General features: G+C 39.8%; 1 protein-coding gene across 1 annotated transcript in view; it reads right to left on the bottom strand.

The window, feature by feature from the left end:
• The window catches only part of LOC149068383 (tyrosine-protein phosphatase 10D-like), an 80,633-nt gene extending 65,892 nt beyond the window's left edge, over positions 1-14,741 (bottom strand). Inside the window, exons 1-2 of the mRNA XM_089251873.1 lie at positions 14,376-14,741; positions 834-977 (exon numbers count right to left, since the gene is read on the bottom strand). Of these exons, the coding sequence (XP_089107999.1) occupies positions 834-905 (72 nt within the window). The 5' untranslated portion in view covers positions 906-977; positions 14,376-14,741. The remainder of the gene's footprint in view (positions 1-833; positions 978-14,375) is intronic.
• Between the last annotated feature and the right edge of the window lie 12,746 nt (positions 14,742-27,487).

Below are 27,487 nucleotides of genomic sequence, written 5' to 3'. Positions count from 1 at the left end.
AATTGGAAATTTCACTTGTTTTCGACAATTTTTTCGCTATAATTTGCAACTTCGCTTACCTTTGACGGTAGTTGGCAATGTCTCGTATGGATATTGATTTCCCATATTTTTATGGTCCGCCCAGGAATTTATGTGACGTACGTTGGAATTTGCTGATTCTACCAGAATGTGAATATTGAATACGATATTTTTCTACCAAAACACTTTTTGCGGGCCGGAGGTAGTGCACCTCCGTCATAAGACATTTTTGACCGTCAACAACGTGTTAAGGTGCCGCTTGGTCATGACGAGACTGCATCAAGTAAGTGATCAGCAAAGTCTCCATGCATGATTGTTGCCTCGTGTGTCTTTCATGTGACTACGTGCGTTATCACGTGATTCGATTGTCCTACAGTAGTCAGCAGAATGACCAACAAAAGTCGCCAACTTCGCCAGAACTGTCTCAACGAGTTGCAGGGCCGAAAATGTATTTCAATCTTTAATAATTTTGTACCTCTTTTGGGCACTAAATTATTAAGTCAGAGATCTTGGCACCGAATTTGACTAAGAAAGACATGGTTCACAGCTCATCATACATAAGTCATGGGATAAATCACTCACTGAAGAGGTATATACACGAATTTATAGCTCTCTCACTGCCGCCCTTCTAGGCGTTGGCGGTTATTTGGAATCAGCTCCATATGGACAGGTTCCGGTCTAATTAACCACAAAAATTCAACGTGGTCGCTCACCAACTACTACGAGGTCGACGCACTCCTAACTATGCACAATAAAAACAGGCTGTAAGACACCGCTGTGTATGAAACTGAAATTCAATGAAACCATCAACTCACCTTTGGAACGCAGATCACCGACAAACACACTATAAGGATGCATTTTACCGCTCTATTGACATGTTTGCCCATTTGGCCCCGTAGGATTCCTTTGGAATTAGATGACCCAATACGGTTTCATAACTTGAAATTTCCTTATATAACCTGGAAGAGAATAAAAACTATTACACACTGGTGAAAATTTTTTTTAACTTTGAGTGAAATAAGTTCTTCTAGACTAATTTTGGGGGTGCTTGAATTTTCAAATATGAGTTCAGTTTTTCCCCATGTGCATGATTTTTTTTTGATACACACATTCACAATGAAAAACTTCATCTTGAAAATAGAGGTGATTCGCACATTCCAAATAACAATACATTCATTTTATACGATAGTTATTTATTATATTCATACATTGTTACATATTAAATAGCAAAAAAACATTTTTTTTTCTTCATACACATACATACAATATCCATAGAGTGCACATGCATGTACACATAAAACGAAATTTGTATATGCATTTTTCTCGTATTTTACGAAAATACAGTCGAATCCCGTTTTAACGAATACGAGCGAAAATCTCGTTTCAACGAAAACTTTTTTGATCCCCCAGATAATTGTAAAAATCTGGAATTCCTTTATAACGAAATGACTTCGCTGGTCTCTTGGGGTTCGTTATAACGGGATTCGACTGTACAGGAAAATTCATTTCTTCCTCTTATGTATCGCAGTAATCACTCGCCATTGAAGGGTCCCACCTTCCTCCTCTATACGTAGTTTGAATGTCTTGGTGGAACTTTACTCCTTGTTCATCACTTACTACTCGAAGTTATCAGGGAAAACAATCAAAATGGATTTTTGGAGTCAACTAAAAATGCGTCCCAAGGGTGAGAGGGAGGAGAAAACCCCTTCATTGAAAATATAAATGATTGCCACGCAACGAGTTCCATCTCAAAACAAAATCACTCGATAGTTTCTTTCATTTGAGGACCTACAAATACTTCTTTTAGTGTTCCGTCACATTTAATTTCGGAAAAGTTTTCTTTCAGTTGCGAGAGAAACCTGGGCCAGATTTGTCCACGGCCTTCATAATGTTTTCCATCAGTCCCAGGGGCGTACGCAGGATCTACTTGAGAAGGATCCTAAGGTTTAGGGTAAACGAGGCTTTCGAAAAAACAGCCCCCTTCCCCCTCACTGTGAACGCCTCTGATCAGCAGGCGGGTCTGATGCTCCGGGCGCTGTACCTGATGAGGGCGGGCGTTGAATTCACCCTTTAACTGCTTCTTCTACATTACAGGGGGGGGGGGGAATGCCGGCTTGCCCCGGATGACAAAGTATCTAGTTGCGGCCCTGCTGATCAGCACCAAGTTATTGAGGAATGGTGGCTGCAAAACTTATTTGGAGAGCATTAATGCATCTGCGACATTGACTTAGATTTTTTTTTTTTGGCTACAGTGTTGCACATAAACAGCCAGTGTTTCGCTTTCAATTACAAAAAATAAAAAAAAACCCGGAGAATATAATTGCAATCAGTGTTGCCATTCCACAAGTTTCAGATGGCAAAAAAATAGAAATTTGATTATCTAATACCATTTCACACGTATAGCCTAAATATGTAAATTTTGAAAGATTTTTAAAAATTAAAATCACTTATAACGACAAAACTAGACGTGATGGACATTTTTTAAGGTCAGATCCGGAACCCAAAATTTAACTAAGAGCAGACAAATTTTTCCATGTTAGGAAAAACTAGTGTCAATAACTTCAAAAAAAAGGGGGGCGAATGGAGGGAATTCGTAAGTGATCTATGTTAGAACACGAGTGCACAAACTTTTCTGCTTAAGGGGTCATATTTCACCCACCGGGATTAATTACTCTTTTAAGCAGTGCAGAGTTTGAATTATTTAAAAGGCAGGTATATATATATATAGAAGCTGAATAATTTCTTGCAGGGACGTACAAAAGCTAAAGTACTTCTTAGAGGCTTAGATCAGGGTTTCACAAATTGGAAAAAGTTTAGGAAGAACAAAATTGTTCTTGGGAGTCAAGGACACTGGCGTACGCAAGGGGGGGGGGGGGTTCTAATCCCCTTGAGCCGAGATTATAGTGTTATTATGGAAAAACGTAAATCCCCCCCCCCAGAAGGGAAAAAAATATCTGAAACACCCCACCCCCCCAAGAAAATTCTGCGTACGCCTATGGTCAGTTTATTTTCATGAGAAACATACAGCCCAAAATAATTTTCGTTTTTTTTAAATAATTTTTCGGGACTTCAGAATCCTCTTTAGTGACGTTGACGTAAATTTAAAAAAAAAAACCACCTGAGATTTGTCAAGCCGTAGGCCTATAAAGTTTCGGCCTATATAAGAGCTTAATTTCTTCTCCGTCGGTTGTAAAAGCCGCATTACTCCTCTACGAAGACTGAATAACTTCTAAAGACGTAAAAAGTTGGTTGGATGCATAGAAGCTAAATTATACTTTTTGGATGCACTTAAAAAAAAGCCATATAGTTTATTATAATGAAATCTCGATAGAACGATAATCTGCGGATCAAGAAAAATATCTTTGTAGAGGGATTATCGTTACATCGAGAGGCAACATCCTACTACAGATACAGCGTTTACAAACTGTAAGATATCGTTGTAGAAGGATTTATCGAGTACTGTTGAAGTGAGGTTTCACAGTACTTTGTATAAGTATATAAAAGCTGAATTACTTCTTTTGGCATAGAAAATCTCAATTTTTCTGACGCAGAAAAGTCTGATAAATTCTTGGAGGGACGTGTAGAAGCTGTACCGCTTTTTAAAAGCCCTAGGATTGGCTAAATATCCTCTCTAGCCCCGTTCACATGTGCAATAAAACATCCCGGGAAGTTCCCGGTAACGGGGATTTCCGCTACGAACCATTCACATGACGTTTAGTTTATGCCGATAATCCCCCCCCTCTTCTTTTCGGAAGTCGTCACTGGTTACGTGGGTTAAACGGAAGTGCTTGATTCAAGATGGCTGACGAAGGAGCTTATAGTAGTTTTCACGGCGCAAAGGATTATGGGAGAGAAGGTCTGTGTTGACCACCAATCCACCCCAAGAACGATGGACTTTTTTTGATGAGCTTCTCTCCCACCTTTTTTTCTCCCTACGAGGGGAAAAAAGTTGTCATGCCGGTAATTATCACCAAAGCGATCCCCCAATCTTGCACATGTGAACGGGGCTTCTGAGGAACTTGAAAGGACCGGATAACTTCTTGGTGAGACGTATTAGCTGCTATAGAAGCTAAATTACTTCTCGGATGGACCTACCAAAAAAGCGGAAAACTTCTTGGCCCTATGGAAGCTTCTTTGAGGGAAGAAACAGTGCTGTATTGCTTTGAAGAAACTTTGCTGTATTGCTTTGAAGGAGCTGTAATGCTTCGACGCCCAAAGAAAAATAGAGAGAGAGAAAAAAAGGAAAACACTGATAAAATTAAACAAAAGATGATGGAGTTTGGTGCACCCAATGAGGTTAGGAGTTTTAGATCGATCACATGGACGATGTCATTTAAATTACTCCAGAAACTTGAATGCTGTAATTTACTTGATGAGGTATGTTAGAATCCAGAGAAGAAATAACGTGTAATCCACGTAATGTCTCGATACATTCAAAATTCGATCAAAGTGATCTCCGTGTAAAGTACGTACGTACGTACAATGATCCAATTCTAGGTGAATGTTCTAGAAAAAAAAGAAAGAAAATGATTTCGCCATAACTTCCATAAAAATATCAACACAATAAGGCTAAAAAAATTCTTATAATCTGCATTTAACACAGGGACTTGTAAAAAAAAAAATATAAATAGGGCGTACGAGAAACGGTCGCATATCATGCTCGGCCATGCATGCATAATACCGATTAATCTACCAATAGGATTTTTCATTGCGATTCCAGCTATACTAACACTATTCAAATATTCATGAGCGCTTTTGAAAATTCCTTATTTACTAAGATGTCTTTCGTTTGAATACGCTGTTATTTTTTTCTGAATTAAATTTGCAATTACCGTTTATCTTGGCATCGCTTACATATTCAAAAGAAATATAATTCTGCAAGGAAGCCCAGATTTCTCAGCCAACAGTATTTGTTGAATGGTTATAATTAGAGCCCGGAAGTTCAGACAACATATAAATGCCCTTTTTTTTGTCTATTTTCAAACGTTTTGGTAAAAATACATTTTTTGGAATTTTCCTGCCATAAATGCCTATTTTAACATAGTTTCAAGTTTATTAGTGAGTTTCAGAGACCATAATCTTGGATATTTTGAGAGCATTGAGAAATTCAAAAGAATCTTTTTTTTTTTAATTTTCCAACTCTCAGCACTAATTTTATCACCAAAAGCCCTCCCGCACTTCGAGCCCCGATTTAAACGCGAATAAGTGGTCTAACAGATGGGGAACTTGGTATTGCCACGCATTAACATTACATGCTTTGACCGGCTGGTGTTAGACGTAAATTATTTTGTTTCAGATGAACGCAGCCCACGTTAGGAAAGCAGAGGAAAATTTAAAATTTGTTTTTCTCCAGATGCTTCACGTAATATATCTCGCTAAGGCATTGGACTGCATTGTATATGTATTGCTGACCGATGACTGTCCCCAAGAGGACATCACACACAGGGGGCGGGATAGGAGCAAACAGGGCTTTGGGGCTTACGTTGTTTTGATTTAGTTTTATACACCATAAATGCACTGCAAACAACCATGGCTATTCATTTTTGCATACATATGTGGTATCCGATTAAACCATAGTTTCCCAAACTTCTCATTCCATTGCCCCTTCTTCAGAATTTTTTTCTCTTATCGCCCCCTCCCTTAACTCAAGCGAACCCATAGGGTCCTATGTTAAATCCGTAGCTTCTACCGCTCCCGCCAACTCAAGTGAACCCATAGGGTCCTATGTTAAATCCGTAGCTTCTATCGCCCCCCTGAACCATTCCATCGTTCGTTAGGGGGCGATATTGCCCACTTTGGGAAACACTGAATTAAACTGACTAGAGTCACCCTCAGGGGTGTGCGACATATGCGATCACACCGGGCCCGCGCTTGAAGGAGTCCCGCATATGTGGTAACATGAAGGAAAAAATCCATATACATTTTTTTTTTACAACAATAGAATAAGGTAACTATGTTTCAACTATAAAAATGATGCTGATTATTACAAATAAACGAGAATTATTCACAACTCCAAGAAGCCCCACAGATCAATCATTTTCTCTACGGGCTGGTACTGGTGGCCCTGGAATTGACCTAATCCTGAGGGTCCACTAACATTTTATTTTGAGCTTGAAATCAATTTAACGATAATGCAGTTAATATATAATAACAGTTAATAATTAAAACAGTAGACGGATTAAGTGTAACAAATTTTTCATCTACATAGTTTTATGTTGTACCTTAGCTTTTAGTTATTTTTCTTCATTCCATAAATTATAAATGCCTTTTTTCAACGGTTCGCCCGCATTCAACGCTGTTTTTTCTCAACTTCCCAGCGTTTTTCGAATATCTCAGTAAATATTGCACTCAGAAAAGGGGATTTCTTTTTCATTGGCATCAAAAGAGACAAGGCAACAACTTTCTAAGGGGCCATTCAAGTATTACGTAAGCAGATTTTTAGCCATTTTTTACCCCCCCCCCCCCCGGCTTGTCAGCAAAAGTCAGCAAAACACTGACCCCCTCCTCCCCTTGTCAGCAGCTTAGAATATTTCATATCTTCAAAAAGGGTGGTTGATGACATAAGCAAACTTCAAACCACCCCTCCCTCTCCCCTTATCATCAAAAGTCACTAAGCAAATCCGAACCCCCCCCCCCCCGAAGCTGACGTAATACTTGAATGACCCCTAACTGGAATTCAGAAGGGGGCGTAAAAAATGTTTTTTTTTAATTTTAATATCTATACAGTCAAACCTCGTTAGTGCGTCACCCGGTTAACACGTCACTCCGCTTACCGGGTCACTTTTTGGAAGTCCCAATTGTCCTCAGGCAGGAACTGACACAACTATGGCTTACTCCTTTAACAAGTCACTCCGCTTACTAAGTCATATTTTTGCTCTCCCAAGAGTGTCTCATTAACGAGGTTCGACTGTACAATCCCCTAGCAACATGAATGACATATCTCAGTACATTATTTGGATATTTTTTTCTGACTGGAGGTATGCCTCTAGAATCAACGGTGCACCAGTAAAATGCCATGCGCCAGTGGTTCTCAACTTCTTGAAGCCCGCGGCCCGGTAAATCTCTTTTACGTAAGTGAAAGGCCCGGCCATACACACAACGAGAAATTAATGGGGAAAAAAAAATGAAACTGCGAATCACACACTCACGGACCGGTGTGACTAGTGTTAGGGCACGGTACTGCGCCGCGGTCCGGCGGGTGAGAAACACTGCCATACGCCAAGTTACCCTATGCACCCTGTATATATTACACAAGTTCGCTAACTGAAGGGGGGAAACACGTGGACAAGAAACGTATTGAACTATTGGAAAAAAAAAAAAAGCAAAGAACATTGAAAAAGGAATATAAAAGCAAATAAGTCATAATTTTTATGATGCATTAAGTAGTTGAGAGTGGATAATGGTTGACATTTTCATAAAATTGCTAAAAAGTGTTGCAAAAAATTGATTCTGTAAGTAATATTAAAAATGTTTTCTAAATACTCAAGAAATAAGTCCGAAAAATTAAGTTGATAAGCAATTCAACTTGTTGATATTTGAAAAATGTCACGTTCATTTGAAATCGCTTATTTCTGTTAAAATTCTGTTCTCGAAAACGTAAACACCGTGATGGATGGATATACAGCAAAACCTCCGTTTTACGTACACCGAAGGGACGAAAAAATTCAACCGTGAAAGAGCGGTGACAGTTAATCAGGGGTTTGAATTGCTTAGGGGTCATTAAAATATTACGTCAGCATCGATGGGGGAGGGGAGGGGGTTTACGATTTGCTGACAAGGGTAGGGGGGGGGGTGTTTGGATGATGCTTACGTCATCAACCACCCTTTATGAAAATATGAAATATTCTTTATGGCATCTTACTCGGTGCGCCAAAAACGAGAAAAATCTTTCGCTAGTTTGTGGGCACCTGAACTAACATTCTCCCTAATGATAAGTCCCCTGCAGAGCCACTTTAGTGATCACTAAATGTTTCACGGATCCTTCAAGTGCTCTGGAAATGTGCAACGCATCACTCAAGTTATCCGTAATTATGCCGGGGATCACTTAAGTAATCTGGGAATGTTCCTCGGGTAACTTGAGTGATATAGAACCGCACCAAGGGCCGCTTAAGTGCTTTAAAATTGTGCCACATGTCACTCAAGGGATCTCTGAATGTGCCACGGATCGTCTAAGTGTTCTGGAACTGCGTCGTGGGTTACTTAAGTGATCTTTGAATGCGTCACCGGTCTACTTCAGTGATCTTTGAATGCGTCACCGGTCTACTTCAGTGATCTTTGAATGTGCCACGGGTCTACTTCAGTGATCTTTGAATGTGCCACGGGTCTACTTCAGTGATCTTTGAATGTGCCACGGGTCATTTAAGAGATCTGTAAATTTGCCGCTTAGTTCATTTTTACAAAATTGGGTTTGAGGAGGCAAGTCACATCACATAACCTTCAGGGTCACATTTGATCCGCGGGTCAAGGGTTTACCATGTATGGCTTAAAGGGTGGGTCGCAATAAATTTCTTAAAGAGCAATTTTGTGTTCTTACCTTTCAAATAGCATATAAATTAATAGAAATCGACTATAATTTCATATAAATTTATTTTATTTTAAAATTTTAATTTTTTTTAAATGTTTTACGTTAATTTTTTTTCCGTCTGGGGGAAGGGAGGCACACGACCCCCCCCCCCATACGTTTCTGATCCCGCCATTATGTGTTAGAAGGTAAGGGGCAGTGCTGACGAAATTTTGCTGACAAGGGGGGGGTGGGGTCAAAAATGGCTAAAAATTTGCTTACTTAATACTTGAACGGACCCTTACTTTTCTTATACATACAAAGGGAAATTATTATCTGGCCGTAAAAGAGGACTGACCACATCTGGGGGGGGGGGGGTGTCCGTTAAAATTGGGGTTTACTGTACCAAGAATTACATGAATGCTTTAGCCTGGAAAGGTACGGCGCTCAAGTTAAGAAACTTTTAGATGTTTTCTTCTCGATGCGGCGCTCTTACGCCAAGAAATATGAAACGATATACCTGTATTTTATATACAACTATGTTAGTTACTGCCAAAGTCAGAAATTGCCTAATTCACGACAGGACCGGCCATTTCTCGAATTGACCGATTTCGTTAAAAATTGACTCAGCCAATGCTCGAATTTCGAACATTGGCTGGCCAGTTCGCGAAGTGGCCGGTGATCCCTGGGCAAAGTCCGGTAACCAAAAACACGATTCGGGATGATCGTGAAGTTGGCATATTTTTCCCCCGAGAATTATGCCCCCGTTTGGCTCCTACCAACCCATCAAAACGCAGTCACGATGCGATAATCATATTTTTCCTCCAAAATTTGGCAGAAAAAATAATGTTTATAGAATTATTTTCATAGTTTTTTTCTCTCTCGTCACAGGAAGCTAATCCAATATAGCTGCTATATATTGACATGCATCACACGTGGGTGATTAAAAAGATGGATTTGGCTCGTACCGGGCCGTCTCACATCGAGGCTTGGACAAGTATCGCCGGCCCGTCACGAATCGGCCGCATTGGCAGTATAACATATATATATATACAATAAAACTCCTCTTAACGGACACCTCTCTTTTACGGCCAAATAATAATTTCCTTTGTATAATAGATGTTTTTCAAAGCCCTAATTAACGGTCACCCCTCTTTTACGGATGAATTTTTTTTTTGTCCACCGGTGTCCGCAAAAGATAGGTTCTGCTGTATAAACAAATATTGCTTAGAAAATGCTGAGAACTATTTCTTATATTACTGTAGTTAAAATGTAATTTAATTTGTTGCATGTAATTTGAATACACAATGTTCATTGTTAATTTTTGTTTGAAAGAATCAAATGAGCTCCGTATATCAGAAATTAAGTTTTTAATAATGCAAATTTTTAATAATCGCGACGGATAGACCAAAATATGAGAATATATTTCTTGGTATATTCTTACATCTCTGTGAACACACATTTTTTGTTAGAAAATGCTCGCTACACACCCAGAACTTTTCCTGAATTGTTCAACTGCAATTCAATTAGTTGGTATTTGAATATCATATGATGATATTGTCCATTTGTGTTTCTAGAGAACTCCAACTACATCGACTTCGAAAATTACGTTATAAAAAACGCAAGCAATGTAACGGATAGGCCGAGAACATAGACATAAGATTAATTGGTTATATTTAGAGCCTGGATTATATGCAAATGCATATAAATGCATGAAATCAAATAATTTTCAGAATAAGTGCGTATTTGTGAAGGTTTATATAGATGCTCAATCACTTTTTCATAGATTTTCAAATGAATATCGCTCGTATTTTCATAACATCGGTTTTTTTTTTCTCGTAGGGGTGGGAATGTTTTTGTTTTTTTTCCCAAATATCGACTGTTTCATTGTAACGCTATTTCTAGAGATAGCGTCAGAAATGTTCAATTCTTTTAGAAATAGCCCCCGAAATTCTTTTTTACTGCTATTTCGTTACTGAACACAGCCACGACTAACTAGGAATTAAAAATGCTTAAATAAAAAAAATATTTAGAAGTTATTTGCTGAATATGCAGTATATGCATACGTGGGGATATTTTTTTTGTAAATGAATATGCACTAACAGAGAATATGCATTTCAAAAACACATATCTGCTTTTTTTTTTGCATAGTGATTTTTGTAACGCATACTTTCTCATTTTTGGAACATATTTTAGAATTTTCGACATTTATTAGGATTTTCTAAATACAAACACAAAAGCCACAACAGGCAAATTGCCTAAGGAAGTGGCTGAAAAAAAGATACCCATAAAGATATGGATGCGTGTAAAGATAGTATATATTTTGGCATTTTTAGTGCATATAATCCGGGCTCTAGTTGTATTATATCTATGACCAAGAATTACACGAAAGCTACGATATATTTTAATCTGGAAAAGTACGGCGCTCATACAGGCTGTCCTATATGATTTGCGCATGCGAATATCTCTGTAACCGTTGACTTTCGAAACGTTCTTTCAATTACAAAAAAGTTTTCAAATGACGTGCAGTTACTTAAAATCTCAAAATTTGTTTGAGGGGGTCGCATACATGGAGCAATCAAGAAATTAACTTTTTATACAGTCGTAGTGTGCTCAAAAACCCAATTAGAAAGTCGTTTTCCTGTCCCTCCTGATGCCAACAAAAAAAAAAAAAAATTCTATCTTTCTTAGTGCAATATTCACCGAGATATTCGAATTCGAAAATTAGACGAAAGTGGGGGGGGGGGGGGAGAACTGTTAAATGCGGGTAAGCTAAGCAACTTAGCGACCTATCCCAAAGGGATATGCGCCATAATCTGATAACCGGACGACACAAAGTCGTCCTGCTCAGTCGAGTAGGTCCCAAAACCTGGGGCCCATCTCAAATTCAAGGTAAATTTATACCCATAACTTAACAAAAAACGCGACTTCCCCCCAGGTTCCCACTCGACCTCGTAGCTGGGAGTTTTTACATTTCTTTTACAGGTTATACATAACTTTGTATCCTGCAATACAAGACAATAATTTTTATTTACATAATTTACAAAAGTCTATTTTACTACATTAGTGGGACAATTTACATTTCAGTTCAACATTTCTTAACAAATTTCATAATTTGTACTAGATTTAATTCTAGTTACCTCTTTTTGTAAGGTCCTGCAGGTGCTAGCTGTACAAAAATGATCAACATCCCAATTCGTTCCTAGTTTCTTGTTTTGCTCCTCACAGTTCACACAGTTTATTTCAGCAGAACATGCCGCCATTATGTGTCCCTCCTTTCCACATCGCTTGCATCTGTCACGTCCCTTACAGTTCTTCGCCAAATGACCAAAGCGCCAGCACCTAAAGCACTGCAATGGCCTAATGTACTCTTTCACGTTGTATCTTCGCCACCCCTGATGAAATCCCTTTCTAGATATTAATGCATGAAACAGTCTTGGCTCCACTTGTAAAATCCAATAACAACCACCTCCTATTTTATATTTAGATATTACTCTTATTCTTAAATCTTGCGGGTAAATGGTTTTTCTGCATTAGAGCTGTGTTTTTTTTTTCAACTTTCCTCCGATTTTCGAATTCGAATATCTCAGTGAACATTGCAATTGGTACCGTGGAATTTTTTTTTTTTTTTTTTGTCATCAGGGAAGAAAGGGCTAGGGCAGTAGTTTTCCTTCTCGGGCCAGACTTCTCCTCGGGGCTCGTCTTGAAAGGCTTATTTAAACTTTGAAAGGCAAAACAAATTTAAAAAACAAATTTAAACTTTCGGGGTAGTGCCCCGGTTGCCGCAGCCTAGGCCTGGACGGGGCAACAACTTTCTAAATAGGTTTTTGAGCACACCGGGACTGTATAAGAAGTTAATTTCTTTATTTTTTTCATGTATCCTCAAACAAATTTTGAGATTTTAAGTAACTGCACGTCGCTTGAAAACTTTCTGTAATTGAGAGTATGTTTCGAAGGTCAACGGTTACTGAGATATCCGCCGTGCAAACAATTTGGGACAGCCTGTATGTACATAAGTTACACTGAACGAAAAGCTTGTTTTTTGAATGTTTTTTCCCGAAACTGCGGCGCTTACGCCAAGAAATATGAAACCATATGCGTATTTTATAAACAAATATTTGAGAGATATGCTCACAAAATGCTAATTACTGCAGTTAAAATTCGATTTAAGTTTTTGATATCTGAATGTCACCAATATTACGTCTATATGCACTTACGTCAATCAAAACAGAAATTTCAGATGTTCTTCGACTATGGTGATTACACCAACAAATAATGTAAAATTTTCTGACATTACATGAACTAGCAATTAGAAAATACACTCAGGGGTAGTTCCGAGTAGTTAACACTAGAGATGTAAAATTCTCGAGAATAATCTTTCGGAGAATATTCTCATCGAGGAGAGAGAATATTCTCTGCTACGACTAATAATATTCTGAAGTTATTTATAATAGAAGTTCTTGATGAGAATATTCTCCTGTTATTTATAATATAGTTACATATAATATCCTTGAGAATATTCTCTGGAAGGACTACTTTCATAAATCACTGGGGAAAATATTCTTGTAGAAAATAATAAGAATTATTCTGAAGTTATTAATAATAGTTCTTCCAGAGAATATTCTCCTCGATGGGAATCTTCAGTTCCCGAAATCTTTCCAGAGAGTATTATCAAGAATATATGTAATAAACATGCATTATAATAATCTCGATAAATAACTTGAGAATAATAATTACTACTTTTCTATAATAATGGGTGTGGGCGGGGTGCATGTGTGGTGTAGCAGTAGGTAGGGCCTCCAAAAAATGGCTCGGGGATCCACGATGTTCTTAAGTCGGCCACCTCGTTGGGCAATTTGCCTGTTGTGGCGTTGTATTTGTAACCTCTCATCATGACGTGGAGTATATTCTGAGAATATTCTCGAACTAAAAGTTGTCATTGGGGAGTGATTATACCGAAAATTGTTTTGTTGTAAATGTTTCAGGCTATGAAAACTGATCTATATTTCACAATATAAACAAAATTAGTAAAAAAAATTTAAATGGAAATTAATATTCTCGATTATTCTCCAATTTTCACATCCAGGAGAGTATTCTCATTCTCACTTCACATCTCTAGTTAACACCATACGCTAAAGATATACAGTCGAATCCCGTTTTGACGAATACCGTTATAGCGAAAATCTCGTTTTAACGAACACTTTTCCAATCTCCCCCCCCCCCCCAAATAAGTTCACATAGGAACGATGCTAGGAATTCCTTCGTAACGAAATTTCGTTATAACGAGGTGATTCTTCCGGTCTCTTGGCGTTCGTTATAACGGGATTCGACTGTATATTAAAACATAAGGCATCCAGACGCTTTTGAATAAACAGCCCTTCCTGTTGTTTAAAAAATAAAATCGATCAGTGTTTAAATAAAGCCCGGACCCTGGTTTAGATAATAAATCGATCAGGGTATAAATGAAACCCGGGCATTGTTTAAATAAAGCCCGGACCCTTGTTTAATAATTATATTCATCATTAATAACAATATATGTATTTTTTAATTTTACTGTTCTCACTTTATTTTCCTCGAGCGGCCGCGGAGCACCTGGAGAGTGCGCACACACAAGGAGCCCCAAGGCCGCCGCGGAGCACCGGTTGAGAACGGCTGCCGTAACGCCTCCAAAGTAAGTTTGCTTTTTCTTAAAAGGTGAGCACACGCAACGGAGGATAGGCCAAGAATTAAATGGAAAGCTGAGTTTTAACTCGGAGAGTTATTACGGCGTAAAGAAATTCGACTCTTCCTTTCGTTTTCGAAGCCTGGAAACATGAATGTTAATAATAATAATAACAACTTGACAATGTCTCCTTACCTTTGTATTTAGTACCATCAAAACAATCCATTCGCGCTCTTTTCCCGCAGCGTTTCTCTCATTTGCTCACGTCCACGCAGTCGCAAATAGGACATTGGAGAACACATGGCGTTTGAGGGGAGGTCCGTAAATACTACCAAGGTATCTGTCATCTCGGGGTATCCATGTTTTTTCCACGTAAAGGTATATCCATGAAAGATAAACAACTATATACGTATATTAAAAAAAAAAAAAAAAAGCCGTTCGAAGCGTTTATCCAGCTGCTTCATCAGCGGCCATCGTGATCGTGCGTTTCGTTTCCTTTAGAACTTACGTTGTTTGGGTCGAGTCACTTTTTTCTCCCCTGCCAAGAATAGCTCACCTCACCTCACTCACTCTCTCTCTCTCTCTCCCTCCCGCGAGGGAAAGAACCCGGATGGTAGGGAAGAAGGGGAAAAAAAAGTAGACGAATCATAAATATTGATGCCTGCCATCTGGTGAATATTTTAAAAACTATCAACTCCACTATATAAATTTCTGTTTCTTTTTCGTCGTTGTTGTTTTTTGTTATTCGCGAAAGATATACAGTCGAATCCCGTTATAACGAAGAGACCGGAGAAATCACTTCGTTACAACGAAATTTCGTTATAAAGGAATTCCAGGTTTCCTCGTTGTTCCTGTGTAAACTCTGGGGTATTAGAAAATTCTCTGTTAAAACGAGATTTTCGCTACAACGGTATTCGACTGTTTTATTAATTAATTTCAGAAAAAAAAAAATATTTTGCAGTTTTTACATCTGCAGTTGAGGGGGTCAGGAAATGTCCTCTTTAAGCAATCTGAAGCCCACATAGTACCATCGGGGCGAGCGTGTACGCAGTGTTTCCCAACCGGTGTGTCCCGGCACCCTAGGGTGCCGCGATATCGGCTAAGGGGGGTGCCGTGAGATATTATGGAGATGAATAAAAAACAAGTGGCAGTCATCCACTTAAGGTCTTAAAAAAATTTTCAAGTCGAATTGATTGCTCTCATGCATGACAAACTCACCGGATAAGTCACCATCTGGTGTCAGTGTCAACAATGTGCCGGTGTGGTCGTCGAGTGGTCATAGTGACGGATTCACATGCGGAGACCCGGGTTCGAGCCCCAACAGTGGTGGTCGGTTGAAGTTGGTTTTCTGTGGTTCCCAACTTGCCACAGAGAGCAACAGGCCTAAACTGTACAATTATTCAGTCATTACACTTCACTTCTGAAATATAGGTGACAGCACTGAAAAATCTTACACAACACTAGATACACACTCAGACTGTTAGGCACACGTACACTTCCGGCACAACTCACTAGGTAGTAAATTTGCACATGGCGATAGACCTGAGTTGTGCTCTGTTTGAAAGAAAGAAAGAAAGTGTCAACAATGTGAGCTTTGGCCTGAGTTAGGCCTGGCTGTCCATGTACGGCCCCGTTCAGCCAACGCCATCTATAGCAGAAAGTCTCCGCGCGAAGTTCGTAACGTTTTCGAAGAGGTCCATTTCACCATATAGTCATTGGATATATCGCAAAAAAAAGGGTAAAGATATCGTATGCGTCGGCCTGTGGCTATATCCAATGGCTACAGAGGGGCCTCAGAAAAACGAAAAGTAGTTGAGTTTTTCGAGATTTTTCCAGAAAAGGCCTCAGAAAAATCACTTGGCCCGGGGGCCCATGATATTCTTAAGACTTCCCTGGCTACAGGTGAAATGGACTTCAGCGACGTCAACGCGTCGCGCGGAAGGCCTTTTGCTGTAGATGGTGTTGGTTCAGCGCGCACGAGCTTAAGGAAAGAGGACTCGTTTCTTTGTAGTTTAATAGTGCTCACCCTTCGAGTTAGAGGACGTGGGTCCGATTTCCCGCAAGGCCAGTTGAATTTTCTTTCTTGGATTCATCTTAGCATCAGCCAGCTGTCGGAACCTTCATAGTAACAGCGGGGAGTGACATCACCTCGGATAGTGAGAAAGACCTCATTTGTCAACAGTAATCAAGATTGCAAGTTGCAATAGATATGTACTTTACATCTTTTTTCCACTGAGAATCTTAACGGGGGTTGCCTCACTATTTGATTTCGCAGACAGTGCGGAGGAAATAAATTTCATTGATTGCGAACGAGATGAATTACAGTCGAATCCCGTTATAACGAACTCCTAGAGACAGGAGAAATCACTTCGCTATAACGAAATTTCGTTATAAAGGAATTCCAGGTTCTTGCATTGTTCCTAAGGAAACTTATGTGGGGGGAGGGATTAGAAAAGAGTACGTTGAAACGAGATTTTTGTTATAACGGTATTCGTTAAAACGGGATTCGACTGTAGTTGATCTTTGCGCCGATTCCACAATCAAAGGTAAGCTCACCAAGAGTGAGGCGTCGGTTGCTGCTTTTTGGCTTGGACTGAGAGAGAGGAGTACCTTAATCTAACAAAGAAAGCAACTAACGTACTTTTGTCCTTTTGCAACATCATATCTATGCGAGCAAGCCTTCTCTGCTATGGCGACAATAAAATAAAATACGAAGGAAGAAATAAACTACTACTACAGCTACTCGACCGTACATGCAGCTCTTGTACACATACCTCTACGGAATATCTAACGAATTGGTACATGCCGTAATGTGCGTGTATATGTTGTTAATCTGATGTGAAGTTTGTTTCTGTATAATGCTTCTTATGTGTAGTGCTGCCTTCTCTCAAGAAATATACTGTAAGACCTTGAGGGAAATTTACGTTTTTCGTTGCCAACTGTAAGGTCTGATTTCAAGTACCTGTGCTCACAAGTATCAATCACAAGTTTCATATTAATTAATGATTAATCGAACAAAACTTTATTGATGTATTTTTACTCGGCGATTTTTTGTTGTAGTAAACTGCATTCGTATTCAAGGAAGGGTGCCCAAGCATTTAGGGGCCATTCAAGTATTACGTAAGCAGATTTTCAGTTATATTTCACCCCCCCTTGTCAGCAGCTTAGAATATTTCATATCTTCAAAAAGGGGTGGTTGATGATGTAAGCAACCTTCAAACCCCCCCCCCCCCCATTGTCATCAGAAGTCAGCAAATCCGAAACCCCCTCCCTCGACGCTGACGTAATACTTGAATGACCCCTTAGTGTTATTCCCGATGGTGCCGTGAACTGCAAAAGGTTGGAAAACGCTGGAGTACGCCTTCAATTAATGGGAAAAAAAAGCTGATTTCTCCAGTTAACACCAATAGAATGAAGACGAATGAACTAATTGCGGGGAGAATGGGTTTGAATACAATTTTGATTGTGTATTTATATGTACACTCATTGCCATAAAAATTTGCGCACCAAGAAATAATTGTGGGATCGAAACGAAAGTTGGCCTGAAGGTACATGTCGAGCAGATATGCAAATGATTAGAAATGCAGCGTGATTGCGCATTGCGTAATGCCACTAGAGGGCGTTGAACTTCGTTCTCCTTGGAGTATAAAACAGGTAAGCAGAGCTTGCTGGAGTGCATTTAATCGTTTGCAAAGGAAATGCTGAGGTAGACATGCCGTTACGAAGACCGTATGAGCAGTTGTCATAGTTCGATAGGGGAAGAATCATCGGGATGATGGAAGCTGGGTGGTCAGCTCGGCGAGTAGCTCGTCAACTAGGCAGTTCTGATTTTACTGTGAGGAGGTGTTGGGACCAGTGGACAGAAGTAGACGTCATTTACATGGCGACCAGGTTCAGGACGCCCTCGACAGACCAGTCGTCGAGAAGACCGTCACATCATCCGAAACGCACGCGTAGAGCCAACTGCCTCATTGGTGGCTATCCAGACACAGGCAGCAGCTTCACTACGGGCCCCTGTGTCTTCTCGAACCATCGCAAGGCGCCTGGCTGAAGGACATCTGGTATCGCGGCGCCCATTACGTGTGCTGCCAATGACACCCACCCACCAACGCCTCCGTTTGGAGTGGTGTCAAGCACGACGGGATTGGACTGCAACGGAATGGAACCAGGTCGTCTTCAGGGACGAATCGAGATTCAACTTGAGCAGTGATGACAATCGTGCTCGTGTGTGGAGGCCCCGCGGTGAACGCTTCAACCCTGCCTTCGCTTTACAGCGACACACCGCTCAAACAGCTGGTGTCATGGTATGGGGTGCCATTGCTTACGATACACGGTCACCCCTAATATTGATCCATGGCACAATGACAGCCCAGCGGTACGTCCATAACATCCTTCAGTAACATGTGTTGCCACTCATGGCAGGACTCCCAGGAGCCATTTTTCAACAAGACAATGCTAGGCCACACACAGCAAGGATGTCACAAGACTGCCTCACCACATTACCACCCTTCCCTGGCCTGCTCTATCCCCAGATTTGTCACCAATCGAGTATATCTGGGATCATTTGGGACGACAAGTTGGACACCCTACGAGGTTGGTCGAACTAGAGGCGCATTTACAGCAACTGTGGAACGAGATGTCTCAGGACATCATACGGAACTTATATGCCTCAATGCCCGCTCGTATCGCATCGTGCATTCGCGCTAGAGGGGGTCCAACAGAGTACTAAAACTTCTGTTCATCTGTACTTTTTTCTGCAATAAATGATCCTTTTTCTTGGATTTTCTAATCACTTACTTCTATCAACGTAGTACTTACATCTGTAAAATTTCGTTTCATTTTGACTTCTTCTGGGTGCGCAAATTTTTATGGCAATGAGTGTATTTTACATATTTTTAGAAAGCACATTATATTTGCACATTATGAATTATTGAATTTCTGATTAATGCTGCATAAACAAACTGTATTTAAAAGCCAGAAGCTCCTTTTGCAAATTGGAGCACGATTTCGACAAGAACGCCATTTCTGATAATTCATTTCTCGTAGAAAAGCAATTTCCCGTTAATATAGTATTGCATGCTTAGTTTAGGAAAAACATCTGTCAAAAATCAGCTATTCTATTTAAAAATTTAAAATAAATATTTTGGCAATGACGATATTTGAGCCATCTGTCAAAAAAGATTAAAAAAAAATGTTTCGAGGATAATTAATTTGATTAAAAAAATTGATCAAAAAACAGTAGTTTCACATTGGTTTATCATTAGATGTCATACGATGAATCTGATGACGTCACTCAACACCTTGATTGTGCGAATTAGAGATCCAGTTTTATGGCCCACGTGACGGATGACGTCATTTATCTATTCAATGATTCGTTCCTCTTTTCGTGGCTCCTCCTACAATCGATGTTAGTCCACATTCGGTACCTCTCATTCGTTCTTCGATGATGACGTCATAATAATATCCAGGGGAAGCTCACATGGCCTGACTACATTTCTCTTCAAGAAAAATACGGGAAATTGGAATTCCAAATACGCTAAAAAACGGGAGATCGCCAATTATCGCCAAATTGATGTCAAAAATAAGTAAAGTTGGCCAACTATTGCTGGAAACCAATGAAAAATAGCCATTGGTGGGATATGAAGAATTACTGATAATTGCAGTGTATTAAAATGAATTCCTCGAAACAAAACATCTAACATGGTTATGACAAACATTCGAGATGTTGTAATTATTATTATCCCCTTATTTGTAGTTTTGATTATCATAATATAATTTATGAGTTGAAAAATAATTTCTATAATTAATTCAAGTTGGTCTCATTCAAAATACGTGTAAAAACGGGGCATTTTCGCACAAAAAATCGAGATGACGGATGACCAAAATTACACAAAAATTCGGGACGTATGCTCATTCTACACCACAGATTATTGGTTGGTGCTGCCATCTATATCTAGTGTAAATGTGACATTTTTGTACTATAAGAAAGACGGGACGACCAAAATTACGTCAAAATACGGGAATGCCCCGGGACATACGAGTCACATATTGTCACCTTATTATTGATAGAGTGACCATGCGTCACTGGCCATCCAGACAAATTTGCAAAAATGTCCCGTTTTTTTACGTATTTTCAAGAAATATTCGAAATTGGGCTTCGAATTACGGGAAAATACGGGATATTGCTGATAATCACCAAAAATGATGCCAAAGTTGCCAAATCAAGCTAAAACCACAGAAAAGTCCTTAATCGGGGAAAATAAAGCACCACTTCAAATTGCAGTGAATTAAAATAAACCATGACAAATATGTGAAATAAATATTCTTATTTGTAATCATAATTACCGTAATAATTTCCGAGTTAAGAAGATAATTTTAATCGGTGATTGTAAGAATAAAAGTCAAATTAGCTTCATTTAAAATACGCGTAAACTAGTACATTTTTGCAAAAAAATCCGGACTGCTTCGGCAAATACGGGACGTATGGTCACCCTTCCATAATCAAAATCACGGAATAAAATCATCATCCCATTTCAGTCATAGCTTGGCAACTTTCCTTCCTTTTGGCATCATGGCGATTACATCATTCAATTGTACATTATATAACATCCTGTATTTTCCTGAATTTAGAAGCTCAAATACCCTTTACTTATTTGGAGCAAATATGGTCATCCCAGTCTTACGAAACGTTGAAGTTTATGATTTCAAGCGCCATCTACTAGGTTTTAGAAGAATCAGGAACTATTGAGGAGATTAGATTTGAAATGAGAAAATATTTTGTAAGGACGAAAAGAAATGGATTTTTCCTAATTTAAAGACCGTGTTTTTCAACTACTGCTTTCCCACAGCGGACCAATATAAAAGGGAGGAATAACTTGCGGACCGGCAAAAAATAAATAGAGGAAATAATTTGGTGACTGGCAAGGAAGTAATAAATAGGAGAAATAATTTGCGGACTGGAAGGAAAAAATAATTTTGAGAGAAAATTGTTAGCGGACCGGTGAGCAACAAATAAATGTAATAAATGAGAGAAATACTTTTGCGGACCGGCAAAAAAAGAAAAAAAAAGCAAGAAATAATCTGTGGAGCCCCGACAGAAAATAAATAAATGGGGGAAAATAATCCGCAGAACGGCAATAAAACATATAAATGGGAGAAATAATTTGCGGACCGACGGAAAGTAAATAATTGAGAAAAATATTCTGCGGACCGGTAAAAAATAAATAAATAGGAAAAATTATTTACTTACTGGGAAAAAATTATAAATGAAGGATCCCCGATTTATTTAAGATTTTTTTGCGGACTGTAAATAAATGACATAAATTATTTGCGGACTGGCAAAATAAATTAATGGGAGAAATAATTTGCGGACCAGCAAAGAATAAAAAAAAATGGGAGAAATAGTTTTTTTGCGGACAGATAAGGGAAAAATAACAATTGAGAGAAGGAGGACCGACAAAAAATGAATAAGGGGGATGTCATTCGGGGACCTGCAAAAAATAAATTAACAGGAGAAATAATTCGTGGATTGGAAAAAAATAATTTTCGGTCTAGCAACAAGGTAAATAAGTAAGAGAAATAATTTGCGGACCAGCAAAAAATGAAAAAAATGGGACGAATAAATTTCGGCCCAACAAAAAAAGAATAAATAGGAGAAATAATTTGCAGACCTCAGCAAGAAATAAATAAACGAAATAAATAATGTGCAAACACCGAAAATAGTCGCAGACCGATAAACGAGAGTATGAGAAATAATTTAGGGACTGACACAAAATTAAATGGGCGAAATAATTCGCGGACCAACACGAAATAAACGAGCACGAGAAATGATTGACGGACTGGCACAAAATAAATCGGATAAATGATTTGCGGACCGGCAAAAATTAAATAAATGCCAGAAATAATTTGCAGACTGGCAAAAAATTAAAGGGAAAAATAATTCCCAGACGTACTGACAGTCAAGACAGAAATTAAAACAAATCAATATGGAGGGTGGTATAATATTCAAGTACATCTGACATTATGTATGTAGCAGCTATATGAATTGGCGAAATGACTCTCACGGACCGGCAGGAAATTCCCAGGGACCTGTCCGTGGACCGGCGGTTGGGGGAACACTGGTTTACGCTATATATACACTATTTGTAGTCGACTACTTCCGATTCAGGGCCTCCACATACTACAGCGGGGCTCTTTAAACTGGAATCTTTGGGGGGCTTCAAGACTTGAATTTTTCACAGACCTCTTTCTTATAAATTTATAGTGTTAAGAGACTAGAAAATTTATATAAGACTGAGAGAAGGAGCGTCATCAATGGATGCCATGTTCGAAAATATTCAAAATGGAGCCTGACAGGGAGGAATATTCATTATTGCAGTGGTTCCCAAATGTTGTGGTCCGAGGATCCGGGGTCCGGGAGATATTTCATGGATGAAATCATATTGTGATGTGAATGCGAATTGAACGTATTTTTAGAAAAGCGTAACTGCCTAGCTCAGTGTTCCCTAAAGTGGGCGATATCATCCTCCGGGGGATCGATCAACTGGTCCTGGGTGGAGGGGGGGGGGCGTAGAAGGTACGGAAACAGAATGGGATCATAAGGCTGTTGCTGGAGTTGGGAGGAGCTATGAGAAAAAAAAAAAATTTTTGAAGAAGGGGCGATGGAGAGTGAAAAGTTTGGAAAATTCTGGGCTAGGATGTCTAAGGAACGCCGAAGGCGCTTTTGTTCACTTTCTCACCCTGATATTCATACGGGTTCTGTGTTTTCTCCATACGAATGCCAAAAAAAAGTACTTCTGGAGCCGTAGTTCTAGAAATGCGCGTGGTCAGTGTCGTCTTAACGCGTGGGCCCACCCGGGCACGACCCGGGGGCTCAAGAGAAGAGGGGGCCTCACAAAAGTGAGATCTGTTTGAAATTTTTTAGAATTCGCCAGGTAGGGTCTCAGAAAAACCACTTGGTCCGGTTGCCCCATGAATGCTCTTAAGACGACCCTGCGTGTGGTAGGGAGTGGAGGCATTGTCCTGTCGTCCTAGACATACTTGTAAGCCGTGTGTGCTCTTTAGGGGCGAATACAATATTCGTACATACTCTTGTATACGTAACCCGTATTCGTACGGCTTACAAGCATGTCTAGGACGACAAGACAATTCCCCCCCCCCCATTCCCTACCACACGCAGGGCCGTCTTAAGAGCATCATGGGCCCCCCCCCCGGGCCAAGTGGTTTTTCTGAGGCCCTACCTGGTGAAGTCTAGAAAATTTCAAACAGATCTCACTTTTGTGAGGCCCCCCCGGGCCGTGCCCGGGTAGGTCCATGCGTTCAGACGGCACTGACCACACGCATTTCTAGAACTACGCTCCAGAAGTACTTTTTTTAGCATTCGTATGGGAAAAACATAGAACCCGTATGAATATCAGGGTGAGAATGTATCTGCCAGGAGAGAGTATCTGCCTCGTACCCATCCTATAAATGCTTAGGTGGAAGAAGTAAAGCCGCACAATGAGTGGAAAAACTCCGTATCCCTTGAAAAATGCGCAGAATCTGTGCGTAACTGCATATCTGATTAATATTCCGCGTGAAAGGCCATTCAGAGGTGTCAATGGCCTTCCTCGCAACCCCCTGGGTACGCGTACAACAGATTGGATACTACTGCTCCTATAATGTCGTATGTCTCTAAGCGTGTCAATGTTGCCATACGAATTACCGTTATTCTCCTGGTGCTGTGCATAAACGACGCTAACGACCCCTGGAAGGGGGGAATAAAGACCCCCCCCCCTCCTTCCCGATTCTAACAGTTCTACTGAACTTTCAATGAAAAATTCCAATGCACGCAAATTTTCTCTCTTTCAGCTGACAATTTGTCTAATAGAGGGCACTGGAGGATATCTAACTTGACAAGAAAGATTTCTCACAAGCAGGGCCGTCTTTTAAGAGTATCATGGGCCCCGGGAAAATTGATTTTTCTGAGGCCTCACCAAACAAATACTTGAAAATTTCAACGAGATCTCATTTTCGTGAAGTCCTCTTCGCTTGAGGCCCCCCGGGACGTGCCCAGGTGGGCCCATGCCTTAAGACGGCACTGCTCACAAGCCAATATATCTATGCATATAAAATTAATTTTCTGTCTGTGTGTGTCTAGGTGTGTGTGTGTGTGTGTGTGTGTGTGTATGTTCTCTATACAAATCTACAATTTTGGATCGATCGTCACCAAATTTTGCATATACACCAAATGAGACCCGACTTAAACGATAGGCTACTTCAAAATTTCGTCAGAGCAGGGCAAGTGCCCCAAATGGGCAAAAAACTGTCGCGCGACAATGGTTTTTGGGCCTCAACAATCACTTTCGGAACGTTTACTTTGGTTAACGTGGTTCCCTAGCAATGCGTTTCAGACGTGTATATGCCTTTACAATGGTTTGTCACTTCTTTAACGTTGTCAATATATGTATGATATTTATGCCTTTATAATGGTTTGCCACCCTTTTCAATACTCCCAGTAATGAGTTTTTTTTTGAATGACGTCATAATCATCATTAGCATCGCTTTGAGGGTCAGGAAAATGGTGATCCTCATAGAAATCAGTGTTAAAATTGCCGACTTTAATGTAGAAATGCGGAAATTTGGTGGGGGGGGGGGGGTTTCTGTCACATCAATAATTTTAAAAATTGTATTAAATACTCGATTTTTGAAATATTAAGGTCGCTTAGAGATATACGAAGGCCAGGAGATTAAATATTAAGTAATTAGCTGGACCTACTTTGAGTTGGACATCCATGCAATAACATTGATTTTAACTTTTTATTTACATCTTCTCAAGCATGAAAATTAATGTCTCCGTATCGTGTCTTTTGATATTCAACTGCATAAATTCATATAGTTCAGGTTGTTTTAAAACTAATTATGGGCCCGTAAAGTACATCGAAGAAATTCCACAGCTTTAATTAACCATGTTTTGAAGCAGAAATAGGCAGATGGATAACTTGAAGTCCAAGGGGGGGGGGAATCGAAATACCTAGCGATCTTTTAAAAAAAGGGAAAAAACATTCATTTCTTTCTTTCTTTACATTTAGATTTGTTTATTTCATGATTCGCGCAGGAAGTCGCCACATTGGTTAACTTAGACACGGTTTGTGTGCCCCTCAAAGAAATAGGGAGATATCACGTGATCCAAAAAAGCCTCATTGAAGAAAACCCGGGCAGCGCCGGGTATTATAGCTAGTATACAATAATACAATGAAGATGATAATGAATCGCCAGATGTTGCTTTTGATGTGATTATGTCTCAAACATGGGTGTTCACTGGACATTGATGCCATGACCTAAACATAACGGAGCATGTAAATTTATCTCCGACCCCCCTCTCTGTAATTTTCGTAGATATCAACTCAGAAAGAAGATTATGCGAGAGGCGATCTTTTCTCGACATTGGGGACAAGAAACGAAAACTTTGGTGCCGTCTCCCCATGGGAGGTCCATATCACCACCATCATATCATTTCGACCATCTTGAAATGTCTTCGGAGATATTTCCCACCCACCTGATGTCATCCTTCCCCCTCGTGTCTTGCGTCGTCAAGAGAAAACTTTCCCCCCCCCTCTCCTCATATACGTCACATTAGGATCATTCTTTGGCTGATGTATGGTAATACCATAAAGCTGACTGAATCTTCGGTTGATGACTTTGCAGCGGGTAAGCGTCTTGACGTCCTCCCCAGGCGAATTTGTGCATCAAGGGAACGGTCGATATCGGTGATCGAGTGGATTCGGGTCAGCGAGTGTTCTTAATGTACGGTGTGGTGGTGGTCTCTATAGTATGAAGGTGATAGTGAAACAATATCTGTGTAGGTTCGAAAATATCCGAAGTTACACGAGCTTCGCAGATCCCAACGCCATAGGTGCCAATTCCCAAACTCCAAAAATCTGTAGCTTATCACGTGAAGAAAACATGTAATACAACTAAAACTGGAAAAATTAGGGATTTTCTTGGTGACCATATGTCCCGTTTTCTTGAGACATTCTCGTATCTTCCTGTAATTTCGAATTTCCCGATTTTTTAAATATAAAAATTGTCCCGTTTAATTCCTGTGTTTCGAACGAAGCCAACTTGAACTTTCGCACAGTTCTAATGCCGCTGTGATCTGTAGTAGCACTTCATTTCCCGATATTTGCGATTTCTTGAAGATTTTAGCAATAATTGGAAACTTAGCCTAGTTTTTTGGTATCATATATAACCGTATCATATCATAATCGTATCATATCATTTGGTATCATATCATAATCGGTAATTTAACTAAGCACGATATATTCTCCGCTATCCACACGAAGCTTTTTAATAGCTGGCTGATACGAAGAGGAATTTTAGGAAAGAAAGAAAATTCAACGATAAATCCATCTCGTCCTCTCACAAAAATCTATTTCAGTACTAATCAAAACTGATAATTAATAAAAGAAATAACTTTAAAACAAATTGAAGTCTTCAATTATTTTTGATCCTGCTTAACTCATGGCCACATTGTCTCCTAACTAGGCAGTTACAACAGGTTCACCCGCACAGGGCCCACTTGGAATCCCCCCTCCAAGAAAATGGCCCCCCACTCTGGGCCCAAGAAGGGGCCTGAATGCAAATTCTTGCAGGGCATAGGAATGTCTAGTTTTGCCTTTTTTGCAAAATGTCTTTTTGCCTGCCATTTCGACTATTTTTTAGTGCCTAAACTTCCGGGCTCTACTGACAGTGCCGTAACAAGCCATTCCTGTGCCCTGTGCAAGAATAGTGTCTATTTTAAACAATTTTTTTTGCCTGCCATTTCGACCATTTTTTAGTGCCTAAACTTCTGGGCTCTACTGACAGTGCCGTACTACTATCCCTACTGCACTGGTCCCTACTATCAAGATGTCACTAAGTTACATGAGTTGGTGCCCCGCGGGATTCGGGGGGGAAGTTTTCAATCTTCAACTTGGTGTGGTTTACGCTGATCACAAGTCCCGTTTTGAATAGGTCTATTTGCTTCTACGTGATATCAGTGTTTCCCTAAGTAGACGATATTGTGAAACAGTCCTGGTGGATGACAGATATAATATGGCTTATACCCACTACTTCCTGTACAGTAGAGTCTCGATAATCCGAGGTGGATGGGGAGCCGAGAAGACCAGGGCCCTAGTGAGGTCGCCGCAAATGCCACACGACCCCGAGAGTACCTCTGGTCAGTTCAATCGATTACTAAACACCGAAATAAAACGGAACCCGCATTCGTTTTTCGCGATTTTCACCCTCTCAACGTGGTTTGCGACACCATGTTCCATCCATAGCAA

The sequence above is a fragment of the Pholcus phalangioides genome, unplaced genomic scaffold (assembly GCF_987345545.1).
Source record: "Pholcus phalangioides strain wild (caught in Gottingen) unplaced genomic scaffold, Ppha-v1.0 ptg000027l_1, whole genome shotgun sequence".
In the NCBI taxonomy this organism is placed as follows: Eukaryota; Metazoa; Arthropoda; class Arachnida; order Araneae; family Pholcidae; genus Pholcus; species Pholcus phalangioides.
Note: the sequence above shows the minus strand (reverse complement) of the source record. Positions and strands in the feature narration are given on the sequence as shown.